Raw genomic sequence first — 16,864 nt, 5'->3', positions numbered from 1 at the left:
TCCCTAAAACTGATCAAGATCAAAACGAGGAGACAAGAATGTATTCATCACATTTCCTCAAATTTTCTTGCTTATTAAATAAAAAAAGAATACAAGTAATATCATATCTTTCAAGAAATTAGAGGGCAGCGGAAGGCATGGCAGAAATGACGAATTTCTCAAGGCACATCTTCAACTTCCTGATTTGCAATGTTATCTAGAACTTCATCTCGTTCTGCAGTCACTCGCTTTTTTCTTGATTTTTCTTCGCCGGCACTATCGTTCGTATGTAACGATGCGCAAAAAGTTTTGTTCTATGCTCGGAACCTGTGGCGGTTGAGCATCAAGTTCAGGACATAAGTACTCTCAAAGGAACCTGCCAACTCATAGTTTTCTTTGTAAAACAAGAGCACTTTGTTAGTTTTGACATTCTTCCATTTCTCGAGTGCGGTTTACGACACACGCAGTGTTTTCATTGCGCATTAAATGGCCTTGGGCTGACATGTCTACTGCGGACTTCGATGTCTGCGAAGTTGATAACGTGACGTTTCTGTTCACCAACATTCAGCTCGGGAAAATCTTATGCCTTATTTCGGAAATTTTGCTTCCCGCCGTCTTTTGACTCGTAAGAGTGCGGTTTGAAAACAAACTGGTTTTCTTTGTAGAAAAAGTCGTGAACAGAGCGGCTTCTCGACTGGAGGTGCGAGTTTCGTACTGAGGACAATGGTATCTCTCTGCTGCATTCGTCTCCGGTCCATTCATAGGAAATCAGATCAAATACTACATCAGAGCTTCAGAGTTCCTAGCAGAAGTGAGATTCCCCGATCTAATACACGCCAATACATTCCCAATTCCCCTGAAAGACTCGTTCTGATGATGTCATAAACGTGAGCTACTATTTTTTTTTTTTTTTAGCAGGAACGAGAAACTCTCGAGAATCTGGATTATTTCAGATTATCTCTCCGTTTTCCTTCAAATTTCTTCTCCCAAACGTCTGACTATTTTATCTTCTGCTGCTAATGTGGGTGGAATTACAGTTTTTTTTTTGACAGGAACCACTCTCTTTCGCAACTCCTCTTTCACACACCCTCTTCGAAAAAAAAAAAACAAAAACAAGCAAAAAAAACCATGAGTCACGTAAACGGCTTAATGTGAAGTCGACACACAAAATACCTTCAGAATGTACCGGGAAGGAGTACCAATAATACTGTAATCTTCATGTACATATACTACACCTAATCAATCGATTGCTCTAGATGAACCGATAGGAAGGCAAAAAGACTGATGAATGGTGAAAGAAGGTCATCCCTAAAACCTGACGATACGAATGAAAAGATGACAACTACGGTGTTCGTGGGCGAGATCGAAATGGCTGAGAAATCAAAGACGAGCGACTGATCTCGCCTTGATTTTTCAGCGATGCGACCGCTCGGCGCGTTTGTCGCTATAATGGGCAAACGAACAAAACGTAAACGGTAAAGAGAACAGAACTCAATCAATTTTCAGTTTGTTATTTATAGCCATAGATCTTGCTTCTGGGATTTCTTTGAAGATTCTTTTCATTTCTCTAATTCCTAGAAATTCTCGGGCTTTTGAATTTCAAGCGAAATATTGGAAATTAATTAATACGTGAAATTTCCGACTTTGTCCACCTTTCCAATCACTCCGATATTAGTCTTAAACTACGTGTGTCGAATGCTATGTACATGGATAATTTTTGTGGATATCAAGAGCATAAACTAAGACAGCAGCAACTTCTTAAAAGATTCAGAGAGAAAACAAGAAAAGGGACTGCTGATGAATTCGTCAGCTAAGCACAGCATTATTCTCGAATGATATTCTGCGCCAGTAGTTACTTCCATTGAAAAGAAACGAAGGTCGGCTGTCGGGAGAACTTCTAGGTGAATAAAGTGAGTTTGTGGGACAGGTGTATTGCATGCAGAGCTCGCTGCAGCGTTGTAAGCGAGGTCATTTTGCAAAAAAAACTCAGAGGACAAATGTCGTAGCATCGTTCAGAAGGGTAGAAAGATCAGATGAGTGAGGAAACAGCGATAATAAGGAATGAAAAAGGACAAGAACGCATCTGACTTACTATCATTTGAATTGATTAATGGCGAATGGAACACGTAGTTTTTAATTGATTTTCTTGAGTTGTAGCCAAGATTGTTATTGATCGCCTTCATTAAACAATAGCTAACGTTTTGGCGTTATCGCCTTCGTCAGAGCCTGGAAAATTCAAAGCATACTTATTAGTGATTTATCCTCTCAAGCGCCTCATCACCCTCCAGGAGGCATCGAAACGGTAGGCAAACTCAAGACGCAAAAAAGAGTGCCCCTAATATTCTTGTACGTCTTTAGCTGATGTTCCATCAGTTCGAGAGCGATTTAGTCGTCAGTACTGGCATGAGAGTAGATTACATATAGGACGGAATTGTTTGCTTTTCCTAGTCTACGAATTATTTCTTCATGTAATCTTTTCATTTCGCTAAGCAAATCTCCCTTTACTTAGAAAGGTTGAAGGGCGGGTGTGGCGCAATCGGTTAGAGGTCCGTTGCAGCCACACGGTCGAGGGTTCGAAACCGCTCCAGTGCAAACCAAGCCTTTCATCCCTCCGGGGTCAATAAATTGGTACCAGACTTGTCTGGGAGGATAAAACACTGACTTGATCATCGGCTGGCCCCCGCAAGTCATTGTATAGGCCAACACGCGTTCCAAAACCTCAACGATTACGAATTCCAGTAAAACGCGCTGGCGCATCCCAAATGGATTGATGCGCCAGTGACTTTATCCTTTATCCTTTAGAAAGCTTTTCTTAACCCGCTGTTGAAATGAGAAGATAGATCGTCCCCAAGTTAATAGCGCATAGATATTCTAAGTAACTTCCTGATATCATTGTCCCTACAAGACCAATGTCCGAGGAAGTGAAATCCCCGACTAAAGCCGCTACTCTCGATTTCTTTTCGCACTCAGTCTCTCAGTTGTAAGATCGCAAAAATCTAAAATTAAAACCGAAGTAAGATCCCACTCATTTCTAATTTTTTGCCAGCCAGAATCCTACGATTGTACACCACAGATGGGTGTAGAATCAGGTCAAAACGATCTGAAGCATAGCGCAATTGCATAAGTGCCTACAGTGGAAATGGGTGGTGTAGCCAGCGGCTGCGATCAAGATGGACCTTCACCCGTCTCTGCAGTCCAACAGCAGCAATCAAGGGTTCCGTTCCGATTGCAACCCCTAGCTGCGCCATTTCGAACATGCTATTGCACAATGACTCTGGTGGTTTTGCGCTGACTATAGTTCATCGGAACTCATCATGCTGCTGCCCCAAGAAACGTTTCTTCAGGTGAAACCGGGGTAATCTCTTTCCTATTATCTTCAGCCGATAAATATTCGAGTTTGGTCTCTAAATCGTGCACATTTCGAGGATTTCGGTTCGTTCTTTGATCCAATCCTGTAGTTTCGTAGTTCTGATCTCGATATGCAAAAAAGGCAACATAATTGTTAGTCGATTGTTGGTCGGTCCGACGAAATCATAGAAAAACGGCTACTCCTTATGATTTTAGTGTATGTTTACTAGTACCCGAATTCGCGATGAGAAATATTTAGTCACAATAAATAAAAGAACGATGCTTACGCTACAGTTCTCTTGCTGTTCGCCTCGCCAGTAATTGGCACCGTCGAGAAAACAACTTAACAACTGTCGCAAGAAGGAGCGCGGTAGTGATTCGTCTCTGCTTCTAGAATTTGAAACAATGTTTGCAGTACTTCGCATTATTTGTTGACTGGGACTGTACAAAGTTGCGAGAGCGCAGTAGAAGATGAAACTTGCCGAAAGTTCATTAATTACCTTGAAAACACACGGGTAAAAGTAGTTGAAAACTTCTAACGCTACCTGAAACATAGCACCGGCCTGCTCTACAATTCACGACCCGAGGAAGGCTATGCTGTTGTGAAAAGCAACGCATGTTTCCAAAACATTTAAATATCAAATTGCTGAGAAATCCATACATTACTCAAGGAAGTTCGAAAGTTCCTCCGCATGTATGGAAATTGTGATTAGTGTATGAAAAAATAACTTTAGCTGACACTTCCACCATATATGCGGCAATAATAAGTAATAATAATGTATTATATTAATTGATTAACATCACTTGTATTTTTACATTGTATTTGTTTATTATGTTGCATGTATCATTCATATCGTATTATATTATATTTATTGCCTAAAACACTATTCCTTGTATACCAATATCCGCAATCAAAACCCATTTTGCCGCATTCCTCAAATTTAAATGGTGCATGTGGAAATAAAAAAAAAACCGAAATCAACTTCTTCTGAAAGATAACGTCCAAAAACTACGTAAATCTATTACCAGTATCGTCGATAAGTCCTACAGTTCACGTCCCGTCCAGTTCTTTGTCATACAAATCCGATTATCGCCTGAAACAACATTCAACGAGTTCTTGGCCTTGCCTCGTTCTCCATCACTGCTCTCTGCTCTAAAGCACTTTAAAAGATGATCTCCCGTTCCGTCCCATCTTTCGAATGTTGTCTCGCAAATTTAGTGGAACCCTCTAACTCGAGATCTAACCTTTGCGGTGTGTGGCAGCGTATCACGAAACCGACACAGCTGGGAAACTTGTGGGAAAATTTAGAGTTTGGGGTGTAGACTGCGTGTATAAGCGTGGCCCCTCTCAGTTCCCCTTAACCATCTTGGAAAACGGCGTGAGAAACGAAACTAAGGGGGCGCGCGCACAAGGGTGGTACGTTGTAAGGGTGTCGCAGAAGTTTCCCGCACCGTTTTTCGAGGGTTCATATCGTAATCTACTTCGCGAACCCTAATTCATATCGTAGAAACAGCAAAATCGTCAGTTTCGTGATTCGCTGCATTTAAAAGCATCACCCCACGAATCTGAGATGGTGTAGATTTCAGGTGGAGTATTCGTATACGGGATGGGAGACTACGGAGAGGCGGGTGATTCCGTCCATTTCTTCCTAATTGCTGTAAAAAACGGCCCGGAAGATACGGCTTCATTCGTTTTGGCGCACCATTTTGTACAAGAGGTTCGATTGGAGCGCGCCAGTCTTGTGCGGCGCCGCATCTTCCAGGCCGTTTTTTACGGCAATCAGCAAGAAATGGACGGAATCACCTCCCTCTCCGTAGTCTCCCATCCCGTATACGAATACTCCACCTGAAATCTGCACCACCTCAGATTCCCCACGAATCTGACATGGTATGGATTTCCGATGCACAAACTCTATACGGGGTCGTAGATCGCTAGATCAGCGGTTGTTCCGCTCATTTCTCCCTAATCGTAGTATAAAAACGGTGTGAAAGACTCTGTGTTTCATGACGATTTCAGCTGCAACGCGCCACATCCAGCTACGCAGTGGCCGAAAGCTAATGAGTTCTCCTCGGCAGCCTATTCAAGTAAAACCAATGAATAGGTTCCTGGAGGGACCAGGACGTATACATAGAGGAGCGTTCTAACGTTTCTCATAGGAACTAAAGCGGTTCTCACGCCGTTTTCTAGGACGATTAAGGAGAGGTGAGCGGAACCACCTCTCGATCCCGTATTCTACATCTCCATCTAGATTTTCCTGTGGATTCCCTCTTCACGTCAGATTCTGTCTTTGAGCACCGCAACGGTTCAACCATACAAGTTTGAAGGTTTGGTAGACTAGGTATTTGGGTTTCGGTGGAGATTTGCGTTTGACGGACAGACCAAAAATTTTGCGCTGTGTGTAGGAGCAGATGCAGTTGTGCGCTCGTTCTGGATCAGTGAGAGAATTTAGCGTATGTCCCACCATACTCGTAAACTACATCCCTACCACTATCTTTCTCGTGCTAAGATATTAGCATAGGAAATTTCTCTATATGTTGTTGCTTACAAAAGAACACTTTTATTTGACCGAAGCACTACATCTGCTCAGTAGTATTTGCGCCCTTGCAAAAAAATACTCTAATTTATTTCTGTTCACCTCCCCTACAAACTAAAGAAGAGGTCGTGCGTTGCAGCAAAGCACGGTATGAAAAACGTGCTGCTTGTTCAACATCTGTGATGAATAAGTAGGAATACTAATTATTATTATTATTTACGTGGAATCAGGTTACAGTTGTTGAGGGAACCGGGTCTGTCCGCAACATCCGGAGTTTCTTCAAAACAAAACAAATTTAAGTGCAGAAGTGATAAAAGAAATTCCATTGGAACCAATGAATTGTTACAGGCGGCTCAAAGCGACATGAAGTTCGGCGTAGTTGTGCGAGCAGCGCAGTGAAGCAGGGATCCAGGTGGGCACATCGCGAACTGCAGTAAAGAGTTGTGTTAGCAAGGGTCTCCCTCCATCCTAACCGCTACGCTCTGCCGCACCGCTTCGAGCGCGGCCGCTTACGCAACTGCACCGAGCTTCATGTCGTCTTGATCCGACTGTATATATGCTCGCAACGTAGTACATAGTGCTCGTGAAAAACAACGGTATTACATTAGGCTTGAACCACCTTCAACCAAGACATTGTCAGTGAAGGATAAAGTGTGAAGTGTCTGGCGTTAATCAATCCGCTTGGGATGCACCACCACGCTCACTTCAATTCAGAATCGTTTGAAAAAAACTGGCCTATACAATGACTTGCGGTGGCTAGCGGATGTGTCAAGTCAGTGTTTTTATCCTCCCAGACAAGTCTGGTACCAATTTATCTATCCCGGAGGGATGAAAGCATTGGTGAGGACTGCGGCGGATTCGAACCTCCGATCGATCGTGCAGGAAGCGGAGCCTCTAACCTGTTCCATTCTTTAAAAAAGCGGTAAAATAGTGTGAACTAACCTACAAAGTGGACTACACTACAGGAACAGGACCAACGCCGAGGAATAGAAGGGTGAAAGTTTTCATCCAAGTATTGTCACACCGCATCGCCCATCTGCAGTTAGCATCGTTTTGACACGAATTCAAGAAACACCATACATTGAAATCGGTGTATAAACTCGGCCGAGATAAAAAGCACCACGAATTAGCACCCATTTACGATAGCTCTGTACAGTTTTAGTGAAGCAGAAAATACGAAACTCCATGGCACAACTCCAAATTACAAATCGGAACACTTAACAATGTTATGCAAAACACCACGATTCAACACTGAGTGGTATTCCCTTTAATTTCCTGGATGCTTGCGCGAACTTTCTGGGGATTTCACGCTGGACTATCTCCGTATGCACCACAACTAATCGATGAAATATCAAAAGGTAACTCCGGGAACTTCTTGTAATTTGTTTGGGATGACTAAGCGATGCAAAGAGATGCTTAAACTTCTGATATATATATATATATATATATATATATATATATACTTGTCTTTGGAAACAACTGACAAATTTAACATTTCTGTGATTGGATATTGTGACAAACAAATAAGGATATTTGCATTTGCGAAAACACAAAACAAGTTATTTACAAATTATTATCTCACCGATGATGGTCACCTATCGTGACCTCACTACCAGTCAAGTAGTATTTGAGCCCAGTCTCTGTTGGAACTCTTCGCTTGATAAAAATAACTTCCCCCTTGGTAGCGTGTAGTTTTCTATTAGCGGCAATAATATATACATCTGGACCACCTGTATTCTTTGGATGAATACGGGCCAAGATCCCGAGAGTCTCAGGACACTCAACACATTTTGGTGCTAAAACAACAGCGACAGTTCCTCTTAAAGAGTTATATCCTTGGCTCCTGGAGAAAGAGACTAGCTCACTGAGCAACTTAATCAGGTCAAATCAAAGATGATGAATTGCCTCAGATTTTTTGCAATTGAATCGGTCAAGGTCGTTGCCTTAGTTACGTAACTGGGACTCAGATTACAGCCAACGAACAGAGGATCAGACCTCTGTCAATGTTAAAGTAGGCAAAGCGAAGTTTGCCGCATCCGCACGTTTGAAAAAAGAAACGCCACAACATTTTCGCAAAACGCCAACGTTTTGCAAAAATGGTGGTTAGTGCAAAAGCGCTGAAAACATTAGTACGTTGTTACAAGGAATAAACTAGACGGAATGGATATCCGGTAATAGATGAGGAATCTTATCAGAAATGCCGTTTAGAGTTAGCACCGTTGCAAAGCAGCATAAGGCAAATTAAAGAATCGAAGAAATATTTCCAAGATTATATGACGAAGTTAGAAACGAATATAAGAATTGTAAAAATACGAATAAAATAAATAAACGATTGAATGGGAAAGAAAGAATTTGGTTCTCGGAATTCAGAAAACTGAGGAGGAGCTGCAGTTACAGTCGGCGAGGCGCTAAGCTATCTAGGTGAGGCGAACGACCGAACGTTCATATTAATAGCACGCTTGACGAGACAAAAAATATGCGTGAGCATGAAGTCATGCTGGAATATATATCTTTAAGGTTCCAAAAAGAGAATGGGGCAAAATATGAAAAAAAATGATGAAAAAACGAGAGCATAAGTAAAATCACTGGAGTATCAATCCATTTATGATGCGCCAACATGTTTTACCGGCGTTTGTAATCGCTGAGGTTTTTGAACGCGTGTTGGCCTATACAATGCTGGGGCCAGCCGATGACCGAGTCAGGTGTTTTTATTCTCTCAGACAAGTATGGTATCAATTTATCCAGCCCGGAGGGATGAGAGGCTTGGTTGCCACTAGGGCGGTTTGGAGCCATCGTGCGTGTGGCCAGAGAGGACCTGTAACCAAAATGAAAATAGAAACAGGAAGATTCCTGACACAGTTGACCACGGTATAGGAGATGTTAGAAGATATTAGAAGCGATGCAACAAGCGCGACCACAACCTGCACATACATCCAGAGTATACAATCAGACAACACAGAAAATCTGGGATCACGAGAACACTAACCGAATGAAATGTGGCATCAGACAGTGGAACTTCGGAGGTTCGATTCCGCCTTACTGCCAACCAAGCATTTCATCCTTCCGGGGTCGATAAATTGGTATTCAACCAATATGTGAGCATAAAAAGACTGACTAGATACATGGATACTTGATAAATACATACATACATACACGCACTAACACCCACATGTCATTATTTAGGCTAGACACATGTTCGTAATTCTAAATTGAAGTTACCACTTTATTATGAAATTCGATTCCATAGTGTTAGTATTAATGCTTCTTCGCTCATGACTAATTGGGAGCTTTTGCTCTGACTATGTCAGAAGCGGTGATTCCAAAAATGTTATCGAATTTGTCGGCTTTCGATACCTTTACCGGTGGCAAACGATTTTGAGTGGGTTACACGACCCAATTCTTGATTGTTTTTCCGACCTTTGCTAGTACACGCAGCACTGTGTCCACTTTGGAGGAGCGCGTTATGTCAAGCAAACTGTCAGTTCGTTTTTCAGGGTGAACTGATCGAATAAAAGGATAAAGGATTAGGTGTTTGGCGTTTACCCTTTGTCCTTTTATTCGATTAGTTCAGGATGAAAAACGAACTGACAGTTTGCTTAACATATCTCCTCCAAAGTCCTGCTTAACATCGCTCCTCTAAAGTGGACGCAATGCTACGTGTACTAGCAAAGGTCGGAAAAACAACCAAGAATTGGGTCGTATAACCCAATCAAAATCGTTTCTCACCGGTAGAGGTATCGAAAGCTGACAAATTCGATAACATGCTTGCTGCTTTGATAACATGCTCGCCGCTTCTTACATGGTCAAAGTGGAAGATTCTAATTAGTCATGAAGGTTGAAGCATTAATAGTGACACTATGAAAGCGATTTCATAATAAACTGATTATTCGCGACGAGAACTAAATCATCCGACACTACTCTCGTCTGTGCCAATTCCGTACGACACAAAGTCTCCCATTTATATCCCACAGGAGTTGGAATTATCTAGATTAATGACTATGACTTCAAGATATTTACATCGAAAATGGTTATTGTGGAGAAGGGCACACTCTTTCAATCGTAAAGCTTCTGGATTCCGCGATCCTCTAATTTATTCGGGAAAATCCTGAGATGCTGCGTTATCTGTAGAAAATACCAAGATCTTCCTCCAATCATACCTTCACTTCAAAAGGACAAGAAAGGAAGCAACATACATATTTATCAGGATTAATCCCGGAAGTTGGTGAAATGTTCTGATTGGAAAGGAACTAATACACAAGGGATGTTGTCACGTGGTAGAATCACGGAAATCACACGCAGCGGTAGTGGTTCGGTTAGATCTGGCAAAGTACTTTTACCTAACCGGAAAACAATTTATCGCCCTCTGAACATAGTGTCTGGTTTTTCCGCTGGAAATCCGAAGTACTTCAGAGTTCAAAAACGCAAGCGTATATGATTATCAACAATTACGAACTAGGACGGGAGGGCGCTCCCAACACAGATCCGCAAACATCTCTTGGAGTAACTATTATTCCTATGTTGTCAATGATATCTCCAACATTGGCTGAACAAAGCCCCAACGTAGCCTGTGTGAAACGAAAGATCAACATGTCACCTCCGAACGGTTCCTTCCAGCTATGTTTCGAATCCCTGTGTCAAATCTTTAATGAGGACACAAAGAGCCTAACATGCACATTACCGATATCTTCCCATCAAGTAGAGATTGGACTTACAATGCTACGCAACCACAGCATAGAGAAACTGGGGACAGCACGCAATCAACCAGGCTTTTGCGATCATCTCTAATTTCTCTCGAAAGTCGTCCTAGGCAACCTTCACTCTTGGCTTGCAGAAGCAGTCGCCACCGCAGCTCTGCTGGTTCATACTTTTGCTATAATTCTGATTATGTTAACACGGTCTATGTACAAACTTTGGCATACTACTAAAGCTAAACAAGCGGAACAAATGCCTATGACTGGTATACGACAGAATCATAGTAGTAGCCCTCATGCATTCGTTCCTGCTCCACATATATGTATATGGTGGTCTAACTGCAGTATGCCTAATCTTGACTAACTATTGTGCTCACATACTGAGAAAACACATCAACACAGGTACGTGCAGCACTCAGCGAGCCTCATATGCAATGAGTAAAACAAGTGCTAAGCAAGTGCAAAGATGAATTCTTATTTATTAGTCCTATCTCCAAAACTTGCACACAAATCAACCACTCTAGCGCAACGCTTAATTCATAAGGGTCACCAAAAACCTCCGAAATTCACTTGATCCAAGTTACTAAAATTCTTCACGAGAAAGACTAAGGCCCGTGTGTATCACGTATATGAATGAGTGACTATTGCCAGTTCCTCAGTTATACAGTGCCAAAAACTGACCCACATCTTGACCAATCTATGAGATCATTAGGAGTGCGGTGCGGACCACATTGCTCGAATTAATTTTAGTGGGGAAGAAATCGAAGGAAGTTTTGTCAGTAAGACCATATATAACAGAAATCCTCGAGAAGGTCAACATTATAGTGATATACCACAAAAAATGACAATAACAGCAAGAAATCAACGGTATGTTGCTTCCAGAAAACTAACTTCCGTACCTTTCCTTCGCAAGATTTGTCGTACCAGTACAATGTAACGACAAAGCCCAAGCTCAAACCCAGTTCTTCAGTTGCATAATTGCCACAAGGTATCGCTACGAGAACGCTCGTCGCTTTCAACGTCCGGAAGAATCGATGAGTCAGTTGAGAAACGCATCACCTGGTAAATACGTCACAAATAGTAACTGGGTGAGATCCTGCCAATTAGCCTTACAGGTTCCTACAACTGTGAGCGCGAAGCTGAACTAACCACAGGGTGTCACATTGAGCTCAACATGGTTGTCTTTGAAGCAACTGATCACAACTGATCATTATGATCCGATCAAAAGCTAGTGGTTTTTAGACTGGAGCGCACCTGATGTAATAACGTTAATGCCTTGCTAAAACATTGGAAGCTAACGGTTCTAACGGTTGCAGCATTAGTCGTGATGCTCACAACGTTAACCTAAATAGCAGTCCTGTCGCACTGCAATGTGGCGATCAGCCGACTCAGCCGTGATCCTTACAGCCTTAATAACCTGCGTGGTGGGTCCAGTCGCATTACCATGTGTATGGGATCAGCCGACGATCAACTACAAGCAATCAAAATATTGGCCAACCGATCAAACGGCTACCATTGTTATCCTCTATCCTCTGGTCCTCTCGAGTCGTCCGCTTGTAAGCTACCAGCCGAAGAAACTACCAGAGTGGATTTAGTCCGCGCAAAAATAAGAAAGGTCAAAGATGTATAAGGGCGAACTTCGTAATTTGTGGTTACATTATATGGGTTTGATCTTGTGTTACATGGGAAAATATGCAATGTGAATATTTGTCTTTCAAAACATTATCTGTTGTGTATTCATGCTATTAATTAAGCATTTAAGCACTAAAGCATACTATTTAGGTCGGCACTCGCGAGTATATCATCGCTTAGGGCAAAGTCTACATTTACAACGATATGCCTTCCCGAAGATCCTGAAGTTAGTTAGGAGATTACAACTTTTCTATTACGCACTTGAAGGCACTTTGGAAAACACCTTCAAAGGCAATGTAAGGTGCATCAGGGCCGTTGAGGGCGGGTCTGAGAAAAGCAGCCTAACATGCATAAATAGAGTATAGTTACTGCTTACTATACTAGTAAGTATAGTAAGCATACTTACTGCCAATCAAGTACTATGGGGGCGTGGCATTCCTTTTATAACTCTTAGCTCGAAACAAATGGACACAACTTCGCCCTCAGCACACAAAACACACGAGTACGTACAATGAAGCTGGCCATTTAAGTTTCCCAAACTCTAATTTAGTTCAAAAAACAGGTCATTACCTCGTACATACCAATCACAGCTTTTTTTACCGAGACAAAATGATCCAGAAGCTAATGTGATTGTTGACTTTCCTCATACCTGCTTTTTTTCTTTGGTTATCACGAGAGCGACCGTTCACTGTTATGTTTGTTCACGCGAAATTCACGTACCAAGTCAGAAATTCTGGGAACCTGCTCATTCTCGGTTGTATGGATTAGCATGTCTGGATTCCTCAAATCACCTCTGTTTTTGTGAATTTCAGTTCTTGAGAAAAATGCCCAACTAAAGAAAAAAGATGTACAGATGCAGAATTTTACTAATAACCGGAATTGGAATGTATGGAAGAAAACTGGACGTATGACTTGAAAGATGTACGAAACTAAAGTTGTAAAACTCACATGCACTTAACTCTGCTAACCACCATTTGTCTACATTCACTCCATCGGACTGAGTCAGCAGTGAACATCACTCACATTTTTCGGTGGTGTTTCGTCGTGGTTCTCCGTGAGCTCTTTTCTTTTTCTTCGTTACGGCCGACATCTCTCACGTTACGTACGGCCATAAAGAGTCGATGGGGCGTTTACGATGGTCGGCATTATGATCGGCCTGTTCTGAGCGTTGCTTTCTCTCAGCCTTCTACGACGCGACTGTCACTAACTTGAGCGATTCGGGTTCTGAATTCTGGGTTTTCTTCAAAAATACGTTGTTGAGTATCCTTCCAATTTTGGTATTTTATTCATTACATTCGACTAACTGTTTCATTACCATTTGTTTTTCCTTCTAAACTATTCTTGTACACTGGAAGTCCTCTTCATCCCCAGGAACCCTAGTCAGGAGCTACCTGTAAGCTTCTACCATAAACAAGATTTTGGCTGCTTGGAGAACTGGGGACGGGTTATTGGCTGTTGTTTAAGAGTTCACTTAAACTATTTCTCGAACTTAAACCATTCTCGACTACTATTTCCTTCGGTATAGTTCATTGAACAACTGCAATCTTGCTCGAACTAGACTTTTTTCTTTCAACAACACTTTTCTTTGCCTACAAACAATCATCGTCGTCATGTAGTGAAATATGTACGTGCCTATCAAAACAGCCTTACTAAAATCAGCCTTGAAGTGTTGTATGTTGCTGCTCACATTTTGAGGCCCGAGCTTCATCCAGTCGATGCACAACCGTTACTGATCGTGTGAATTGCACATCACTCACTGGTATATCTGCGCGATCCGCATGAGAATCCCTTTAAATAGCCAGTACCATCACAAATCTATGCGAAAAGCCTTAATGCCGGATACCACTGAAAACTTCAAAGTCACATGAAGCTCCCTGATTCAATTATATTCTTTTACATACTCATTTATATTCATTTATAGAGGTTTTTTTTTTGACGAAGCCTATCACTTGTGAATCAATAGTATCATGCTGTCAGTTACGCACCAGGGTCCAATATATCAAAATAAACACGAACACAATAATCCTTCCAAAAGAAATTCAAGACAGGTCATTATTAACGAACCTGAAATACTTATTGATAGCTTCAACACCGAGTATGCGCGTAAAAACATCCCAACCCCACTGATTTCCCGCTAAATTTCAACGGTTTCTCCATTATTCTCAGCGACCAGTGAAAAAACACCAAGTCAGTTTTGCAAGTCGCATCCGCGGACGAGAAAGACTCCCAAACATCTTGGACTTTTTTTATTTCGTTACGACATATCTCTAGGCATTCTCCGGAAGTGGAACAGAAAGCGAAAACGGGAAACATTGTCTGTAAGAGTACGGAAAAACTCCTACAAGGTGATGTCCTCTGTGATGGAATATTTTTTCTTATGGATTTCTTTTTTTTTTTTTGTAAAAATGTCTAAACAACTAAAGCTATTATTATACCATTAAGACGCAGTAAGAAAAAAAAACAAAAAGAAGAATTATACCGTGAATTCTCAATTTTTCCCGCTAATCCAGTTTCGCGACTTGTGCTAGGCCAGCTTCATTAGCGCCTCCATATTCCAGCCAACAAAGAAAAAGGTAGGTAATGAAACGGCAGTACACCATTCATTATTACTCGTCAGCTACATATAGTAGAGTCAAAACGACATGAAGCCAGTACGCAATTGCGTACGCAGCTTTTCTCGAGGCGCTTCGGTGGGACGTAGCGGCTACGAGCCCTGGTGAAACCCTTGCTGGCACCATCCATCGCTGCAGTTTGCGACGGTCCCAACTCGGTTGCAACTGTCTCCACCGCGCCGTTTCGAGTGCGTACGCAAATGCACCGCAAGCACATCTCGTGATTCATGTCGTTTTGACGCGACTATAAAAGACTTCAAAGTTCCGTATGAAGAACTAGATTTGACAAGAAAACCAGAAGGACTTTGCATATAAAGCTCATAATACTAGAGAAAGTTAAACTTAAAATCTTCCCATTGCGTTAACAGAAAATAAGCAAGCAAATTGATATTTTTTTGCGCACAGCTTCTCCAACAGAACATTCAGAAAGAGTGAACAACCTGAATTTTCAAGAATTTCTGAGCTTGCTAGAGGTATAACAAGAGAGATAAAACATCACGACCACATTGTATGAGCCGCTCCCCCTTTCCGCTTCGAAAGCCCAAACTTCTCGGACCTTTTTTCGTTTGTTCCTGTGCATTCTTTGGAGCTCTTCACAAACCAGAATGACTAAGCCACTTCTCTTAGGAAATTGTGACTACTTTTCCTTGAAAGAAATTGTGAATTAAAAAAAGCCAACTAGTGCACATCCCAAAGGCTCTAAACGCACTTCCTCCAGACATCCACAGCTGCCTGCAGATCCTTGTCAGGTGACCGCAAGGCTAAGGAATTTCTGAGCTAACAACAGCCACAGCACGGCAAACATTCCTATGCAAACAATGCCTAGGCGTCATTCTTAGTCATCGTGCAAATTCGTACTGAAGGACGAACAAGTTCCTTCTAATACAGTTTCTCTGTACATGTATCGTTCGCCAGCTGTTTTCAATATTTTGGTATTGACGCTTGGTTGTCCTGTATCTCCATCTAATTTCCATATCTGTGTTAGTTCTAACTTGGCCAGTTCTTACAAGTTTCATCCTAAAACTACATTGAAACTCCTAGATCTTGGGTTATTCCATACCTTCTGTTTCAATTTCCCCCTTCATTATGACGTTGCACATCCACTTACATGCACAGTTATTCATTTGTGAAAGCTCCAACACCGTTTAAGAGATGGTACTTCGAGACAGAATTATTGTAACCAAACTCGCCTGGCACAGAAGTGGCATGGTCACACGATTAGGGAGGTTATCGTAACGATCCTCACCGATTAATTTCTCATTACTCGCAACGGTAGATCGAAAACGGCTGGCCGGTCATTGCGCTCTTCTGCCAATTTTGCCGCCCTGTAACCGCTTCGCCTCAAAATTAGGTCCAGTTCTTGGTGGACTATAAGTGGCTTTGCTTGTTTGTGCAATTATGTTTGTTTGTTCGTTTATATTTGAAGCACACATGCCCACATGTATGGTGTATGCAAGTGGATGTATACATAGATTGTCAAGTATATGTCCAAACGTAGAAGGATTACTTAATCATTAAGAACTGGAAAACCATACCAAGTAGAACAGCTCTTGCTAAGTTCTTTCAAAGAATGTGATGCTAAGAAGAATTACTCTCGCTTGGAAGGGTTTGTAGGGTGTAGATTCTGGCGCCGCCTCTGAAGAAACCATCTGTGTGGGGACACCTGGATCTAAGGAATCCAGTTACCGGAACTTCCTGTCCATGTACTTGTTCCATGAAGAAAACAATATCGATCTTCAGCTACACCTTCTCCTATGAAAGACTCAAACCTCACATTTTAATAAGGAACTCAGTACAAATCAGTGTAAACTCAAAACTTTTGAAGTCTAAAATGTCCATCTCCGTTCCACCAACTCTCCATTTCTCCATCCCCACTCCCCCTCTCAAGATTATATTTTTTTGATGTTGTCCGAACTACACAAATACGTTTTCACTGGTAACGCTAGATAGAAATTTGATACGTTTACAGCGCAGATGTACTCGCTAAGAAGTACTGGTGTCCTAGCTGAAACGATGCAAATTGTTACGCGATAGAACACTAGCAATTCCGTTGTGGCCCAACACTCGC

General features: G+C 41.9%; 1 protein-coding gene across 1 annotated transcript; it reads left to right on the top strand.

Moving 5' to 3' along the window:
* Positions 1-10,292: 10,292 nt before the first annotated feature.
* On the top strand, positions 10,293-10,646 carry RB195_013817 (uncharacterized protein; the record flags this gene model as incomplete). Its single annotated transcript, XM_064203810.1, has 1 exon — positions 10,293-10,646. The coding sequence occupies one exon, from the start codon at positions 10,293-10,295 to the stop codon at positions 10,644-10,646; it is 354 nt and encodes a 117-aa protein (XP_064059691.1).
* Positions 10,647-16,864: the final 6,218 nt, after the last annotated feature.

This window comes from Necator americanus, chromosome V (assembly GCF_031761385.1).
Source record: "Necator americanus strain Aroian chromosome V, whole genome shotgun sequence".
NCBI lineage: Eukaryota > Metazoa > Nematoda > Chromadorea > Rhabditida > Ancylostomatidae > Necator > Necator americanus.
This window is presented reverse-complemented; position numbering and strand designations above follow the sequence as displayed.